At 38.2% G+C, this 15,301-nt stretch overlaps 1 protein-coding gene and 1 long non-coding RNA gene across 7 annotated transcripts in view; one reads left to right on the plus strand and one right to left on the minus strand.

Annotated features, from left to right (window-relative positions):
- The window catches only part of FXR1 (FMR1 autosomal homolog 1), a 66,487-nt gene that overhangs the window by 11,778 nt on the left and 39,408 nt on the right, over nucleotides 1-15,301 (plus strand). For all 6 annotated transcript variants that reach the window (XM_015131559.3, XM_015131560.3, XM_015131563.3 and 3 more), the window contains exons 2-3: nucleotides 8,941-8,993; nucleotides 10,727-10,820. In XM_015131559.3, coding sequence (XP_014987045.3) covers nucleotides 8,941-8,993; nucleotides 10,727-10,820 — 147 coding nt within the window. The remainder of the gene's footprint in view (nucleotides 1-8,940; nucleotides 8,994-10,726; nucleotides 10,821-15,301) is intronic.
- Nucleotides 7,983-15,301, minus strand: part of LOC144339053 (uncharacterized) — a 32,629-nt gene continuing 25,310 nt past the window's right edge. Inside the window, exon 2 of the long non-coding RNA XR_013413662.1 lies at nucleotides 7,983-8,166. This is a non-coding gene — a long non-coding RNA (uncharacterized LOC144339053). The remainder of the gene's footprint in view (nucleotides 8,167-15,301) is intronic.

Consider the following 15,301-nt stretch of genomic DNA (forward strand, 5'->3'; position numbering starts at 1 on the left):
GCAGAACAGGACTGGACGTGTTGATTTTAGGGGTCAGTAAACTATGGGTGGAGATGTCTGAATAGTTGGAAGTTGGGTTTCGAATCAACAGAATAGATTGTTTTTCCATATGTAGATTTGGGAAATCAGTGGAAGATCAACTAATTTTTGTACTTTTAGTAGAGATGGGCTTTCACCATGTTGGCGAGGTTGGTCTCAAACTGCTGACCTCAGGTGATCTACCTGCCTCGGCCTCCCAAAGTGCTGGGATTACAGGCATGAGCCACCTGCCTGGCCTCAATGCAATTTCATTATACATAAAACAGCATCAGTTGTCAGAGGCACTGTACCATGAAGAAGGAAGAAATGTGCCAATTCATCTGAACAATGGTTATCTTTATTTTTTAGTATTCTTACATAGTTATTGAAAGATATCCTTCAAACAGTCCCATACATAAAATGGGAAGTTAAAGCAAAAGAAATTCATTAAAACATATTTGTATTCAGGTACCTGCGTTTCTTCTCAAAATATCTTCCTCAGTGCCATGGAGAGTATTGATGTCAGCGAACTTTAAAAGTGCTCTCCTGGCTGGGCATGGTGGCTCACACCTGTAATCCCAGCACTTTGGGGGCCGAGGTGGGTGGATCACGAGGTCAGGAGTTCGAGACCAGCCTGGCTAATGTGGTGAAACCCTGTCTCTACTAAAAATAAAAAAATTAGCTGGGCGTGGTGGCACGTGCCTCTAGTCCCAGCTACTCGGGAGGGTGAGGCAGAAGAATCGCTTGAACTGGGAGGTGGAGGTTGCAGTGAACTGAGATCAGGCCACTGCACTGCAGCCTGGGTAACAGAGCGAGACTCCATCTCAAAAAAAAAAAGTGCTCTTCTCTGTTGTCTCCAGGATTTTCTTCCAATAATTTTTACTCATTTTGTGAGCTTTGATCCTGGTGCTTTCTAGATTTTATCAGAAGGTGTCAACAGACAAACATTCTGATAAGAAACCACAATCATTCCTACAGTGGTTCTTTGTTGGTTTGCTGACTGAAATGCTAAGGGGTTACCATCAGGTGCCACAGAAAATCGCAGGCAAACCAAGTTTGAGTACTAAAGAGTGATATTTATATCCTGACTGACGTGTCAATTGACAGGTGTCTATCAGCTATTCCAAGATGCCATCCATTGTAAGAAGCATCCTGATTTCAGAGATGTTAAATCAGTCAAATTGATGGGCTGGAAAGGTAGACTGGGGCCAGAGTATGAATCAATAAATAAACTGATAATTGATCAAGGGATAACAAGTGATAATAAAATCAATTGTGGCAGTTCTTGGGGGGAAAAAAAAAAAAAAGCCCGAGGTGCTGAATTTTGCTTGAATTACATTAGTAACTTTTTCTCATGGGCTATATATTTTGTAATCAAATTTATCCACAGCAGTAATATTTAACTGATGTAGTTGGGGCAAGTGGAGAGTTAACCTAGTCAGAGGAAAGACCCTTCACCATCTAACGAACAGCTCAGTGTCTCTAATAAAGAAGGATATATTTTAATCAGTTTATCTTTAGAAATACAGTAAGTACTTTATCACAAGTTTGCATCAGGAATTAAGCCATGAACTGCACTTTTTTCTTTTTTTAACACATTTGAGAAGGCATAAAAAATGTAAAGTTATTTCTGACTGTTGTGCCAAATCTAGAGAGAAAAATAAAATGTTTAAATTTCATGCCAGCGATTCCTGAGAAGAGAATTAAAAAGAAAAACAGTAGTCTTAAAGCTGGAGTGACAGACTATGTAAGAATACTTGATCAAGTTTGAGGGAAGCAGTAATGTGAGTCTGATACTTTCTTTTGCTTACTTAAGAGAATAAATGTGAACTAGTGGTGTAATTCCTTCCTGACAGGAATTTTCCATGAAAATTTTAATAGGCTGAAATCTTGAGATTGGAGTCATTAAAAAGTTGGGTTAAGCCAAGGATAGTTCCTAATCTCTATTGAGGAGGATTGTACTGTATGTTTTTTTTTGTTTGTTTGTTTTTGGCTGGCTGTTCTTTTGTTGTCATTAAAAAAGAAAAAAAGGAGTTTGTGTTGCAATCAGAAAACTCTTCTAAGAAGAATTTTGAAATACGAGAACACTTTTAGGGTGTAAATCTTGGATTTTTTGGTTCTGGACTTCCATTTTAAAACTTCGGATTCAGGCTGTGCTGTTTCTGATTACATTTGGTAGTCTGCCAAATATTGAGGTTTTAACGTTTCCATTTACTCCTTTATAAGGTTTCTGTTTACTCCTTTATAAGGAATGTAAATTTAGTGTTGTAATGAATTGCAGGGGTAGGAAGGCATTAGTGGGTCTTAAATCTAAAGTAATAGATGAATTTGTAATCATAGTTATTTTCCAGTCAAAGGGATTTTTCTAGAGTAGGACGGTATATTCTTAATGGGTTTATTAGGAAAGTTCCTGAAGGGACATCTCTACAGATTTCTAAGCCACAATTCAATCAAGGTACCTGATCTGTTGATCGGTATTTTAAACATTAAAATTTTCTTTCAGCTCGAATCTAGGGTTTGGACACGATAATTGCCTTACCAGTTGTGAGTTAGTTTTTGATACTTTGGGAACCTTGCCTTAAATATCTTTTTATGATAGGTGCCTTATTTCCCGTGATTAACATTACTACCAGACTCAATCTTGTAGAGTTTAAAACTATATGAACTGGCAAAAGGATTTCATCGTTTGGTTCATAGTGATTTAGTGAAAAGAGCTCAAGACAGATGAGGTTTTAAATTTGTATTTTTAACCTAGGGAGTGAAACTTTGGGGCTATATAAGATATGTATTGTTTCAACTTTCCTTTCTTTAAAATGAGTGCTCTTATAAAATGAGTGGTTTATAAATGATATTTTGTCTGTCCTCATACAGCGTCAGTAGGTGACTTTTCCACAGTCAGGGGTCCATAATACATCTGTTTAGATTTTTTGCTATATTTGTAATATTAATCTTTTAACTCCTGAAATATATTCATACAATGTTTCTTTCTGTTTAGCCTATAGGATTTTTTTTTCCACAACAGCTCCTGTCAAGTTGAGAAACTTTTTGTTTTTCAGCTATATTCTGTAATTTCAAAAATATATTCATTAGGTAAGCAGATATCCTTTGTACGTTTTTCTTTCCACAGGCCATTTAAGCACCCATCTAAAAAACAATGAGTAGACCTTTATGGTAAGGTAGGATCTACAAGACAAACTGAAGAGAAAAGCAAAGTTCAGAACAAATTGTAGCAAATGTTTAACACTTTAAAGGAGATTTGTGTATTATTAAAATTACATTTTTCCCTGTGAATTACTTGTTCATCTAGTTCATGTCCATCGATACGTTTTCTATCAGCTTGTTCTTACTTAGTCACCTAAGAATATTTGGATTGGGGATTTAACCCTGTTGTATGCTGTTTCACCACCCTTTTCTCCTTTGTATGTGATGCTTTTATATTTTAGCTTCTTGGTAGTATACTTTTATCAAACTTCATGGCTTTTGGGTTTTGTTTTTTTGATTAGAAAGGCCTTCCTTACTGCAAGGTTATAGATAATTGATTCCTGCTTTCTCCTGGAATCGTTACTGATTTATTTTGAAGTTTGAATGTTTTATCTATTGAATTTTTTTTTTTCCTGGTGAAGACATCCATTTCTGTTTTCCCCAAGAATTATTTACATGTTCCAGTACCATTTTAAAAAGAGTACATTCCTTCCCCATTTGTAAATTCCTAAATGACTTTAGGCCTACCTTTGGAATCTGTGTTCTGTTCCTTTGAAATATCTTTTCCATCTTCATTATTGTAGTTTTAAAATCTCTAAGGTTTGGTAAGTATAGAGTGTTATTGTTCCCTCCCATCCCAGCCCCCCACCCCCACCCCATTTTAGAAGTTTCCTTTTTGAATGCTTTCTTTTTTAAAATTTTTTGAGATAGGCTTATTTTATTAGGTTATCCCTCCCCGCCCCCCACCCCCCGGCCAAACCACATACGCACTCTTAATATTTCAGTGGGATCCCATTGAAATTGTAGGTTTATTTTAGGGGCATATTGAAATTTTTATAATATCAAGGTCCCTAAGAACATGATGGTGTTTTACATTTTCCTAAATTTTGTATTTATATTTATTAGAGCTTCAGACATTTTTGTAAATAGCTTCTGTGCATATTTTTATTGTTGAGGACACTTGTAGGATTTATTTTTTGGTTGTTGCTGTAAGTAGAATTTTTTTGTATAAAATTTTTATTTTACAGCTGCCTGTTGTTTACATGTAGAAAGCTAATGGATTGTTAGTTAACTTGCTGCTTAAGTGGATCTTTGACTAGAACCTTTTAAAAAAAAATTGTTTTATACTAGATTGCTTTCGAAATTAGTTCTTCGGATAGTGCTTTTTCACTGCTCAAGGATTCCTTCTACTCCTTCCATCCCTACCTTCATTTTACACTTAATTTATTGCATTTTTTTTGTTTGTTTGTTTTTGAGATGGAGTTTCGTTCTTGTTGCCGAGGCTGGAGTGCAGTGACACTATCTTGACTCACTGCAACCTCCGCCTCCTGGGTTCAAGCGATTCTCCTGCCTCAGCCTCCCAAGTAGCTGGGATTACAGTCATGCGCCACCACACCCGGCTAATTTTATATTTTTAGTAGAGACGAAGTGTCTCCATGTTGGTCGGGCTGGTCTCTAACTCCTGACCTCAGGTGATCCGCCCGCTTCGGCCTCCCAGAGTGCTGGGATTACAGGTGTGAGCCACCGCGCCTGGCCCAATTTATGGCATTTCTGGTTTTTTACTACATGTTGCCTATTTGTTGTTTTGTCAGAGTTATGTGGGCATTTTAAGATTTTTTTCCCGCTTATCCATAGTAAGCTGTGAACGTTTTAAGATTTTGAATACACTTCAGATGTGTTATATTGCCTAGTTATTCATGATTATCTTAAATTATAGTTAAGAGTTTCAAATGTAAACGTTGTTGGACTGTGTGAGTGAACAAGACAAGTGACCTTTTAATAAGGATGCTTTGAAATCTTCCGTGTCTGCATATGTATGGAAAGAAGAAAAAGAAATGTCAAAGGCTTTCTTCTGAGAAATACGGGGCCTGAGCCAGGTGGGTGTGAATAGGAAGAGAGACAGTCAAACACCCCAAGGATTGGGGATTGAGGACAGAAATTATGGAGACTTAAAGGCATAAAGCCCCCTGCCATATGCAGACACATGTGGCTGTTACTGGTGTCTCCTATCAGATTTTGGCAAAGACCCAGCCCTGTCAATTTGGGTCTCTTGAGCAGGCGGGGAAACCTGGCATCATTCTGGTGGCCTGGGGAGTACAAAAATACGTTTAAAAGTATTGACTGTGTCCTATCAGGTGGACTAAATTTTAGAGAAATCTGGCCATTAGAAACACGTTTGTCTAGAATTTAGGACTTGGGGATTAGATTTTATGGAGTAGGATGTTAGAAATTGTTCACTGCAGTCCAAATAAATTTTAAGGACTAGGCGTCAGGCCTTAATCTAGTAAATCTTATGGCAGAATGATACTAGCAATGAGTAGATGCTCAAGGGCCGGGGCAAGGGCCGGGGTGTGGTGGCTTACGCCTGTAATCCCAGCACTTTGGGAAGCCAAGGTGGACGGATCATGAGGTCAGGAGATGGTGACCATATTGGCCAACATGGTGAAACCCAGTCTCTGCTAAAAATACAAAAATTAGCTGGGTGTGGTGGCGTGTGCCTGTAATCCCAGCTACTTGGGAGGCTGAGGCACGATAATCACTTGAACCAGGGAGTTGGAGGTTGCAGTGACCAGAAATTGTGCTACTGCACTCCAGCCTGGTGACAGAGTGAGACTCCATCTCAAAAAAAAAAAAAAAAAATTGTGCAGAGCTGTGTTTTAAAGTTTGTGAAAAATGTGCACTCCAAGTTGATACTGATGTTTATGGTGGAAGTGTTTGTGGGAAAGGTAGAAGTGATTTTTAGATAGAAAATAAAGTTCTTATTACAAAGCAGAGTGAGAAAGATTATTATAAAGGTGAGAAAGGAGAGTGAAATTTTCTAGTGATTTAGACTTCTGATTTGAACTAATCCACTATGAATTATACAGAAACTAGAAAGATTAATTTGTGAGACTTTTCAAAGTTAGTGAGAGTTTGTTGAAGGACTAGAACATGTTAGTGGAAGTTGAAAATATGGCTGTCTTCTGATGGGAGAGATGCTTTACTAATATAAACATGGAAATTCTCGGTTTCTGAAATTTGTTAAAAAATGGCAAGGGTATAATACAGTTATATTTGCTGGTAATATAACTGTGAATGCGCGGACCAAAGTGATTGTTGAAAGTGAATGTGGGCCAGGTGTGGTGGCTCATGCCTATAATCCCAGCACTTTGGGAGGCCGAGGTGAGTGGATCACCTGAGGTCAGGAGTTCGAGACCAACCTGGCCCACATGGCAAAACTGTCTCTACTAAAAATACAAAAAAATTAGCCAGGTGGTGGGGTAGTCCCAGCTACTGGGAAGGCTGAGGCAGGAGGATCGCTTGAGCCAGGGAGGTGGAGGTTGCCTTGAGCCAAGATTGCACCACTGCACTCCAGCTTGGGCAACAGAGTGAGACTCTGCGTCAAAAAAACCAAAAAAACAAAAAGTGAATGTGCCCTACTAGAAACTGTCCAGAAAGTCATCATTAGCATGGTCAGATAATCAAAGCCTGAACTAGAGTGGCAACTCTTAATATTTAAATTTAGGGAGGATTAATTAATAAATATCTCCAGAATTGCAAGGCAGGAGCTACTATAGCAGTCTTTTTTTTTTTTTTTCTTCCCCTTCTTTGAGATGGAGTTTTGTTCTTGTCGCCCAGGCTGGAGTGCAGTGGTGTAGCCTCGGCTCACTGCAACCTCTGCCTCCTGGGTTCAAGTGATTCTCCTGCCTCGGCCTCCTGAGTAGCTGGGATTAAAGGTGTCTGCTATCACATCTGGCTAATTTTTGTATTTTTAGAAGAGATGGGGTTTCACCATGTCGGCCAGGCTGGTCTCGAACTCCTGACCTCAGGTGATCTGCCTGCTCCGGCCTCCCAAAGTGCTGGCATTACAGGCGTGAGTCATTACACTTGGCCTACCATAGCAATCTTCAAGAGGAAGGGTATCCTTGGTTTTAGGCCTCAGTGAGGATGTTTGTATAGAAATGTCCAATAGCACACACATAAATGAAACAACAGGCAGTTGGAGCTGGAGAAGAGGAGTGAACCATTCCCAGTGCCAGTTAATATTTTGAAAATTTTGCTTAGAAAAATGTCTGACACAGAGTACGCCCTTAAATATTTTTTTTTTGTTTTTCTTTTTTTTTGTTTTTTTGTTTTGAGATAAGCCCGTAATCTGTCACCCAGGCTGGAGTGCAGCAGCCTGGTCATGGCACAGCAGCATGATCATGGCTCACTGCAACCTCTGCCTCCCAGGCTCAAGTGATCCTCCCACCTCAGCCTTCCAGGTAGCTGAGACCACACACGCCACCAGGCCCGCCTAAGTTTTTTGTATTTTTGGTAGAGATGGGATTTCACTCTTGCCTAGGATGGTCTCAAACTCCTGAGCTCAAGCTGTCTGCCTTTCTTGGTCTTCCAAAGTGCTGGGCTCCCGGGCTTGCTTTGTTTTTTATTACTGTTACCCCTCTTCCGTCTACTTTGTAAGTTTCAAAAACAAAAACAAAAAAGAACAAAACATTTGTTGTTGTTGTAAGTTTGCCTTTTCCCTTTATTCTCTTTGTTTTGGGTTTATTCCTTCAAATCTCTTTAGTGTTACTTAATGGACTTTTGGGAAGGAGTGAGATAAACAGATGTGTTTGTTCTTGCCTTGCTTTGACGAGGTATTATACATGTGTTTATATAGCTAGTTTGCTGTGGACATTATGGAGTCGTGTGATAAAGATGTTTTAGAAAAGTATTTCCTATGTACCCCATGGTTGAAAGTATGTATAAACATTTCACTAACATTCAGTAATTTGCGGTTCTGATTCATAGTAATATAAAGTCATTTAATGTTCATTGTAATTATATAAGTGCCAAGGACTGCTTGCCTGTGGTTACAGAGTGGTGGAATCAGGATTTCAGCAACAGTAATTCTACACCCAAGTCCTTTGCTCTTTCTTGAGTCCTTTGCTCTTTCTTGAGTATGTCAGATCTTATGGTTTCTTCCAACTGTATTAATCAAAGGAAGATAAAGAAGGCTAATTTTAATATTAATTTTAAGCCTGAAAAATGACCACCAGTTGTTATTGAGAATCTGTATTCATTCCAACATAGTTGTGAACAATGTACTCACTATAGCCCAATTTTAAGGGAAGGGAAAGAGAAGTATGTAGAAAAAATAAGATTAAGTTAATGGCAAAGATAGTATTCAAAATGTAGTCATGCATTTTACTGAAGGTGGACTATAATATTGATAATATTTATAACAAAATTGAGTTCTTAGTTTGTGCCAGGTACTGTGCTAAACATTACTTCATTTAGTTCTCATAATTTTTCATTAGGTGGATGATACTGTGATTAATTTCATTAGTTCAAAACTGTATTCAAGAATATACAAGTGATAGAGTTTGGGTATGAATCCTGGCAACCAGTACTCTAGAGCTTGAACTCTTTGTCACAGTAGTAAATACTGAACCCTTAGTCACAATACTAAATAACTGCCTTGCTGAACTAATACCTGAGATGTTCCAGGGATGTACATTTACTTTTGCTAATTCCCAGGTAGATGATACCAGGTGAAAAATGAGGTTCAGAGAGATTAAGTAACTTAAAAGATCATGTATCTCGTAAATGGTAGAGATGGAAATCAAACTCACATCTGCCTAATTCCAAACCTGTGTTCTTTCAGTACTCCCTATTATCTTTGTATCTCTAATACAGCCTTTTAGAGTTATGGAGTGCTTTAATATTGATACGCTTTTATAATGTTTTTGTGTCTTGCAGGGATTTATCAAAGATGTTCATGAAGACTCCCTTACAGTTGTTTTTGAAAATAAGTAAGTTATTTTTGTTGACGAAGGCCTTCATATTAGAGGTGGCAGTGCCAAACTGTTTGCTTCTAGGGGGTGGGGAGGTTTGGTTGTTTGATCGTAAGTCTATCTTTGATAACTGTTTATCTGTTTTTCTGTCCATAATTGTCACTTTTTTCATAACGCTCTTCTTTGCCAAAACATGTTTAGATATGAATCAGTTTTGCAGAAATAGATGGCACAAATTAGATGATAATATGCTTAATACTTAAAAAGCCCAGAATTTTCAAATGATGTTGTAGAAGGTCTTCCAGTTGACTGCTGGTCATCAGAATAAGTATTAAGCCATCTTTAATTGCCTGAGGGGTATGTAATCTAAAAATGTGAAAGACAGCATACTGGGCTTGGTTAGGAAGGGCTATAAAAGAGCACTGGGCTGGGTGTGGTGGCTCATGCCTGTAATCCCAGCACTTTGGGAGGCCAAGGTGGGCAGATCACCTGAGGTCGGGAGTTTGAGACAGCCTGGCTAGCATGGTGAAACCTCGTCTCTACTAGAAAATACAAAAAAATTAGCTGGGCATGGTGGCGGGTGCTTGTAATTCCAGCTACTTAGGAGGCTGAGGCAGTAGAATTGCTTGAACCCGGGAGGTGGAGGTTGCAGTGAGTGAGCCGAGACTGCGCCATTGCACTCCAGCCTGGGTGACAAGAGGGAAACTCTGTCTCCAAGAGCACTGTTTAATTGATGGTCAGAAAAAAACTGTTCAGCTTCCACTTTTAAGCTGTTTCTGGAATTGCCTGAAAAGATCATTGCCTAACAGCTGCTTCATGTAGAAACAAATGTTGAGATGATTTCTATCTTTGAGCAGCTGCCATTTGGACAGTAATGGTTAAAAGAAAGCATCCCCAAATCTTTTACTTGTCAGCTGCTACTTTGCCCAGCCTAGGCAGATGGAAACTTGAGGGACATTTTATGTCATAGTATACTTCCCAGACATATAAATGACCTATGAGAAATTAGAGTAGGGAATAATTTTTTACTTTATAATTTCAGCTTTTAAAATACAACATAAAAAGTGTCAGTTAACTACTAAATTGGTTTAATACATTAATATTTGCTACAGAGTTAAAAATAAGCTTTTTCTAGGTTCTAATTATAATGTATGTATCCACTGTAGGAAAGATAAATGGAATGGGAAAACGAAATCTTTTGTAATTCAGCTGTTCAAAATAATTGCTGATAATTTTCTGTATTTCTGTGAATATGTATACTAAAAAGAGTTAAACAGTTTATATTGTTTTCTAATCTATGAAATTGTGTTTCCTTTGATAGGTCATGTAGTTGTGAAACTATTTGAAATAAGTTGGTATCACTACTATTTATTGGGCAGCTGTGTCGATTCAACATTTTGAATCAAAGTTAGTCATCAGTGTGAACTTAGCTTATTTCATTTGCAGAATAATGTACGTACTGCTCTTACGATGAGTAATTTGGGAGAATGTGTGTACTTGCTCTTAGGATAAGTAATTTGGGAGGTAATGTACAATTGTTAACAATTTTGTTAATTATGAACTTCATTAAGAGTCATACAAAATCTGTTCTACTTCAGTAACTAATTACTTGGGAAATTATTAATAGTATGAATGTTGTTTTTCTTCTCTTTAGGGAAAGCCTAAATGATAAACTAACTTGAAAAAATATGTAACACCAGGTGTAGACTGTATATTTTTAAATTGTTAATACACCTTTTCTAATCCTTCAGTTGGCAACCAGAACGCCAGGTTCCATTTAATGAAGTCAGATTACCACCACCACCTGATATAAAAAAAGAAATTAGTGAAGGAGATGAAGTAGAGGTATGTTTTTTTAAGTTTATTTTCTTGTGGTGTCTATTTTTTGATTTAAATAAATATTCTTTTAGGAAAATTAGCTTAGTTGATGGAGGATAAATCTGATTCCTTTTCTCTATTCTTTCTGTTGGTGGTAATGGCCGTGTAATATAGCAGTGCTTGAGTTTTGGAGCTAGAATGGGTCTCACCTGTCTCATTTTTAGCTGTGTAGACTTTAAATTTATCATTATAATTTGGAAGTCATGGATGATAGGGTATTTGCATTTTTAAAAGAACCTAGAATAGAACTCTGTGCACTATGGTGTTACCTTTTTCCTTCTTTTTGCTAATTACTTTGAATAATTTGTCTTACGACTTGCCTGGGTGTCTTTATGAGGTGTTGATAGTTATTCTTTTACTATAGTGATCATTAACAGAGTTAATATATAACTGTAAAATATTGTAACTAGCTTTCTGCCTTCTAGAATATTCTAGAAATGTCTGAGGAAAAATTTAAAAGTACAGAAAACCAAAAAAAAAAAAAAATGGAGGGAAAGAAAAATCACAGCTCACAGATGAATAAAACACTGTTCATGTTGTGCATGTTCTTTCAGGCTTGTCTCAGCATCCCAAAATGATGAGATTACAGGCGTGAGCCACCGTCCCCAGCCCTGCAAACATTTTATTTAATTTATTTTTTTGAGATAGAGTTTCCCTATTGTCTTCCAGGCTGCAGCGCAATGTCGCTATCTTGGCTCACTGCAACCTCTGCCTGCCAGGTTCAAGCGATTCATCTGCCTCAGCCTCCTGAATAGCTGGAACTACAGGCGTGCATCACCATGCCTGGCTAAGTTTTGTATTGTTAGTAGAGACGGGGCTTCACAATGTTGGCCAGACTGGTTCTCGAACTCCTGACCTCAGGTGATCTGCCTGCTTTGTCCCCCCAAAGTGCTGAGATTACAGGTGTGAGGTACCGTGCCTAGCCATTTACAAACATTTTAAATGTACATATTCTGTACTAAGCACTTTGCAAGTGATTTAGTTATCTGCCAGTTTTATTTTATTGTTTGAGATGGAGTCTTGCTCTGTCTTCCAAGCCGGAGTTCAATGGAGCGATCTCAGCTCACTCCAACCTCCGCTTCCCACGTTCAAGCGATTCTTCTGCCTCAGTCTTCTGAGTATCTGGGATTACAGGTACCCACCACCATGCCCAGCTAATTTTTTTTACTTGTAGTAGAGACAGAGTTTCACCTTGTTGGCTAGGCTGGTCTTGAACTCCTGACCTCAGGTGATCACCCACCTCGGCCTCCCAGAGTTCTGGGATTACAGGTGTGAGCCACCACACATGGCCTGATTTTTTAATGATAAATTTTCTTTGAGCTCTCATTAATATAGGTAATAAGCTAGGAAGTCAAAAATTGCAGCACTTCAATCCCTGACAACCTTAATTTAGCGTACCCACTTTGGTGGAAGTCAGAGATAAAAGAGTGAGTAAAGTGAGTGCTTTACTTATTCATGAGGGACTTGGCTCATGGCACCCTGACATAATTTATACTTTGCTTTAGTAAAAGCAAAATAGTACACAGTGAACTTAGTGCAAATAATTAAAATCCAGGCAGAATGGCAATAAGTTAAGAAATAACTTTTTGTAAGGATACCTGTGACTATCTGTGTGTATTAGAGTTCTCGAGGAAAATGTTACTGGTGGAATCCGGGGGAGACACGAGGAAACAAAGTGGTGAAATGACTGCTGCAAATCAAGAAGTGTAAAGTGGGGTCCTTGGTGGGTGCTATATATGGCGGTGATACTGCAGATTACTATGTTCATTTGGACTTTAGATTTTATTGAAAAAGGTTTTCTCAATGTTGTATCTTTTTCTAATAGTTTTCTGTGAGAATAAAGAGGCTTGATTCGTTTCCATTTTTTGAAATTTCTGGTATAGTGTTTTTTGGATTTTGAGTAAGCAAAAGTTAGGTCAAGAAAGGAATGATGTAGGTTTGGACATGTTCTAGAATTAGAAATGTGTGGCAGTCAGTTTTGAGAGGAATGCTTCTTATACTTTTTTGTTGTTTAGACACTTAAAATTGGTAGCATGGAGTCTCAGATTAAAGGGAAAACTATTCTTGGTGGGGTGCTGAGGGTGTTGTTACAGTGTACTTTTTCCATTCCTGTCCAGGAGGGTCCTGCCCTGTTACTGAACAGTGTCTGGCTCACCCCTGTGGTCTGCCTCCGCCTCTGTGAAGAAGACATTGATGTAGAGATTGAGTGATTTAGAAATTGAATCTAGTGTTTTTTCTTTTTAAATTTCACATTATGTTTTATGATTCAGCTCTGGTCATATTTGCTCTCCAAAATTTTGTAAGTCATCTGAAATTAAGATGTGATTTTTTTTTTTCACTTTTGAAAAATTTGAAAATTCATCTAAGGAAAAAGGAAAATTCATATAAGGAAAAAATCTTGCCACCCATAGGATTTTGTTTTTTTGTCACCGTTTATTAAGGATTTATCCATATTACCTAGAGTGTTTAGAAACTCTGAGTTAGTGCTTTCCCAGGTAATGTTTCAAAAGCCTCCTCCCCTCCTTTAAATTTAAAGTAATAAAACTTAATATAAAAAATGAAATGATAAAAAATTATATAAAGTACCAAGTGAACCTTCCATCTTAATGTAGGTGTACTTGTCCACCCACCCTAACTTAAATCTCATTTACCAGAGTTGATTCTCTTGTGAGTTTTTTTGTTTGCATGTATAAAGGACATATTTAAGTTGAAAAAAAATTGGGATTAAGTTATATATTTTTGACTTTTGTATTCACTTAATTAGGACAGCAAACATTTTCTTGTCTTCTCATTTAAATTTACCTCATTTTTTGTAACCACCTCAAAATTATTTGGTGTGGATATATCAAATTAAAAAACATTGAAATTACCAAATGTTTTGCTGTTAGCTAAAGAAAACAATGCGAGAATTGAAGTTAATATTCTTATGCAAATCTGGTAGTATTATAGTTCCCGTGAGGTTAAATTGCAGAATCAAAAGGCATGATATATACATTTTTAAAAGTATTAAAATGTATCGTTTCATCATCCAAAAATGTCTTTGGAATTACCACTTTATAATTTTATTAACTCTGGAGGTATCTTTTTCATACGTTGGGTGACTGTATTGTATTGTTCATATGTACAGTTTTGTAAACTTGGTGGATGGAAGCTGATGTCTCCTGAATTCTCATTTCCTTAATCATAATATGGGAACATCACTTAAATTAGTTTATTGGCTCTTAACCCCTTGTTCTGTGAATTGTCTATTTGTTTGTTTGTGTAGTTTTTGGGGTAGGAAATCCTTGCATTTTGTGGCTGAGTTTTATCTTTAGTTTTATTTTTGAGACAGAGTTTTGCTTTTCTTGTCCAGGCTGGAGTGCAATGGCACGATCTCGGCTCACCACAACCTCTGCCTGCTCGGTTCAAGCGATTCTCCTGCCTCAGCCTCCCTAGTAGCTAGGATTACAGGCATGCGCCATCACACTTGGCTGATTTTGTATTTTTGGTAGCGACGGGATTTCTCCATGTTGGTCAGGCTGATCTCGAACTCTCTACCTCAGGTGATCCTCCCGCCTTGGCCTCCCAAAGTGCTGGGATTACAGGTGTGAGCCACCGTGCCTGGATCTGAGTTTTGATCTTTTTATGTTTTTTTTCCTCAGGCAATTTTATTTTTTATTTTTTGAGACGGAGTCTCACTAAGTTGCTCAGATTGTGCAGTGGCACAATCTCGGTTCACTGCAACCTCTACCTCCCGAGTTTAAGTGATTCTCGTGCCTCGGTCCCTGAGTAGCTGGAATTAACAGGCGCACGCCACCATGCCCAGCTAATTTTTTTTATTTTTAGTAGAGATGGAGTTTTGTGATGTTGGCCAGGCTGGTCTCGAACTTCTGGCCTCAAGTGAACACCTGCTTTGGCCTCCCAAAGTGCTGACATAATAGGCGTGAGACACTGCGCAGGCTTACTTTTACATTTTTGAATTACGTTTTTTTACATCTGCTTCCCTGCATTATTTTTCCCTTATATGGGGGCGTGGGGATGGGGAATCCTTTTAGATTGCTTCATATCTGATCGCCTTAGTTATGAAATGTAATTTTTTGGTCAATAAACACTTTTTCTTAAACTTTTTCTGGGATTGTGCAAAATAGCAGAGGTAAGCCTGACATCTAAGCTGATAACCTGTTGTGTTTTTTTTTTTTGTCGGGGTGAGATGGAGTTTCACTATTGTTGTCCAGGCTGTAGTGCAATGGCACCATCTTGGCTCAGCGCAACCTCCGCCTCCTGGGTTCAAGTGGTTTTCCTGCTTCAGCCTCCTAAGTAGCTGGGATTACAGGCATGTGCCACCACACCTGGCTAATTTTGTATTTTTAGTAGAGACAGGTATTCTCCATGTTGGTCAGGCTGGTCTCTAACTCCTGACCTCAGGTGATCCACCTGCCTCAGCCTCCCAAAGTGCTGGGATTACAGGC

Source organism: Macaca mulatta, chromosome 2 (assembly GCF_049350105.2).
Source record: "Macaca mulatta isolate MMU2019108-1 chromosome 2, T2T-MMU8v2.0, whole genome shotgun sequence".
In the NCBI taxonomy this organism is placed as follows: domain Eukaryota; kingdom Metazoa; phylum Chordata; class Mammalia; order Primates; family Cercopithecidae; genus Macaca; species Macaca mulatta.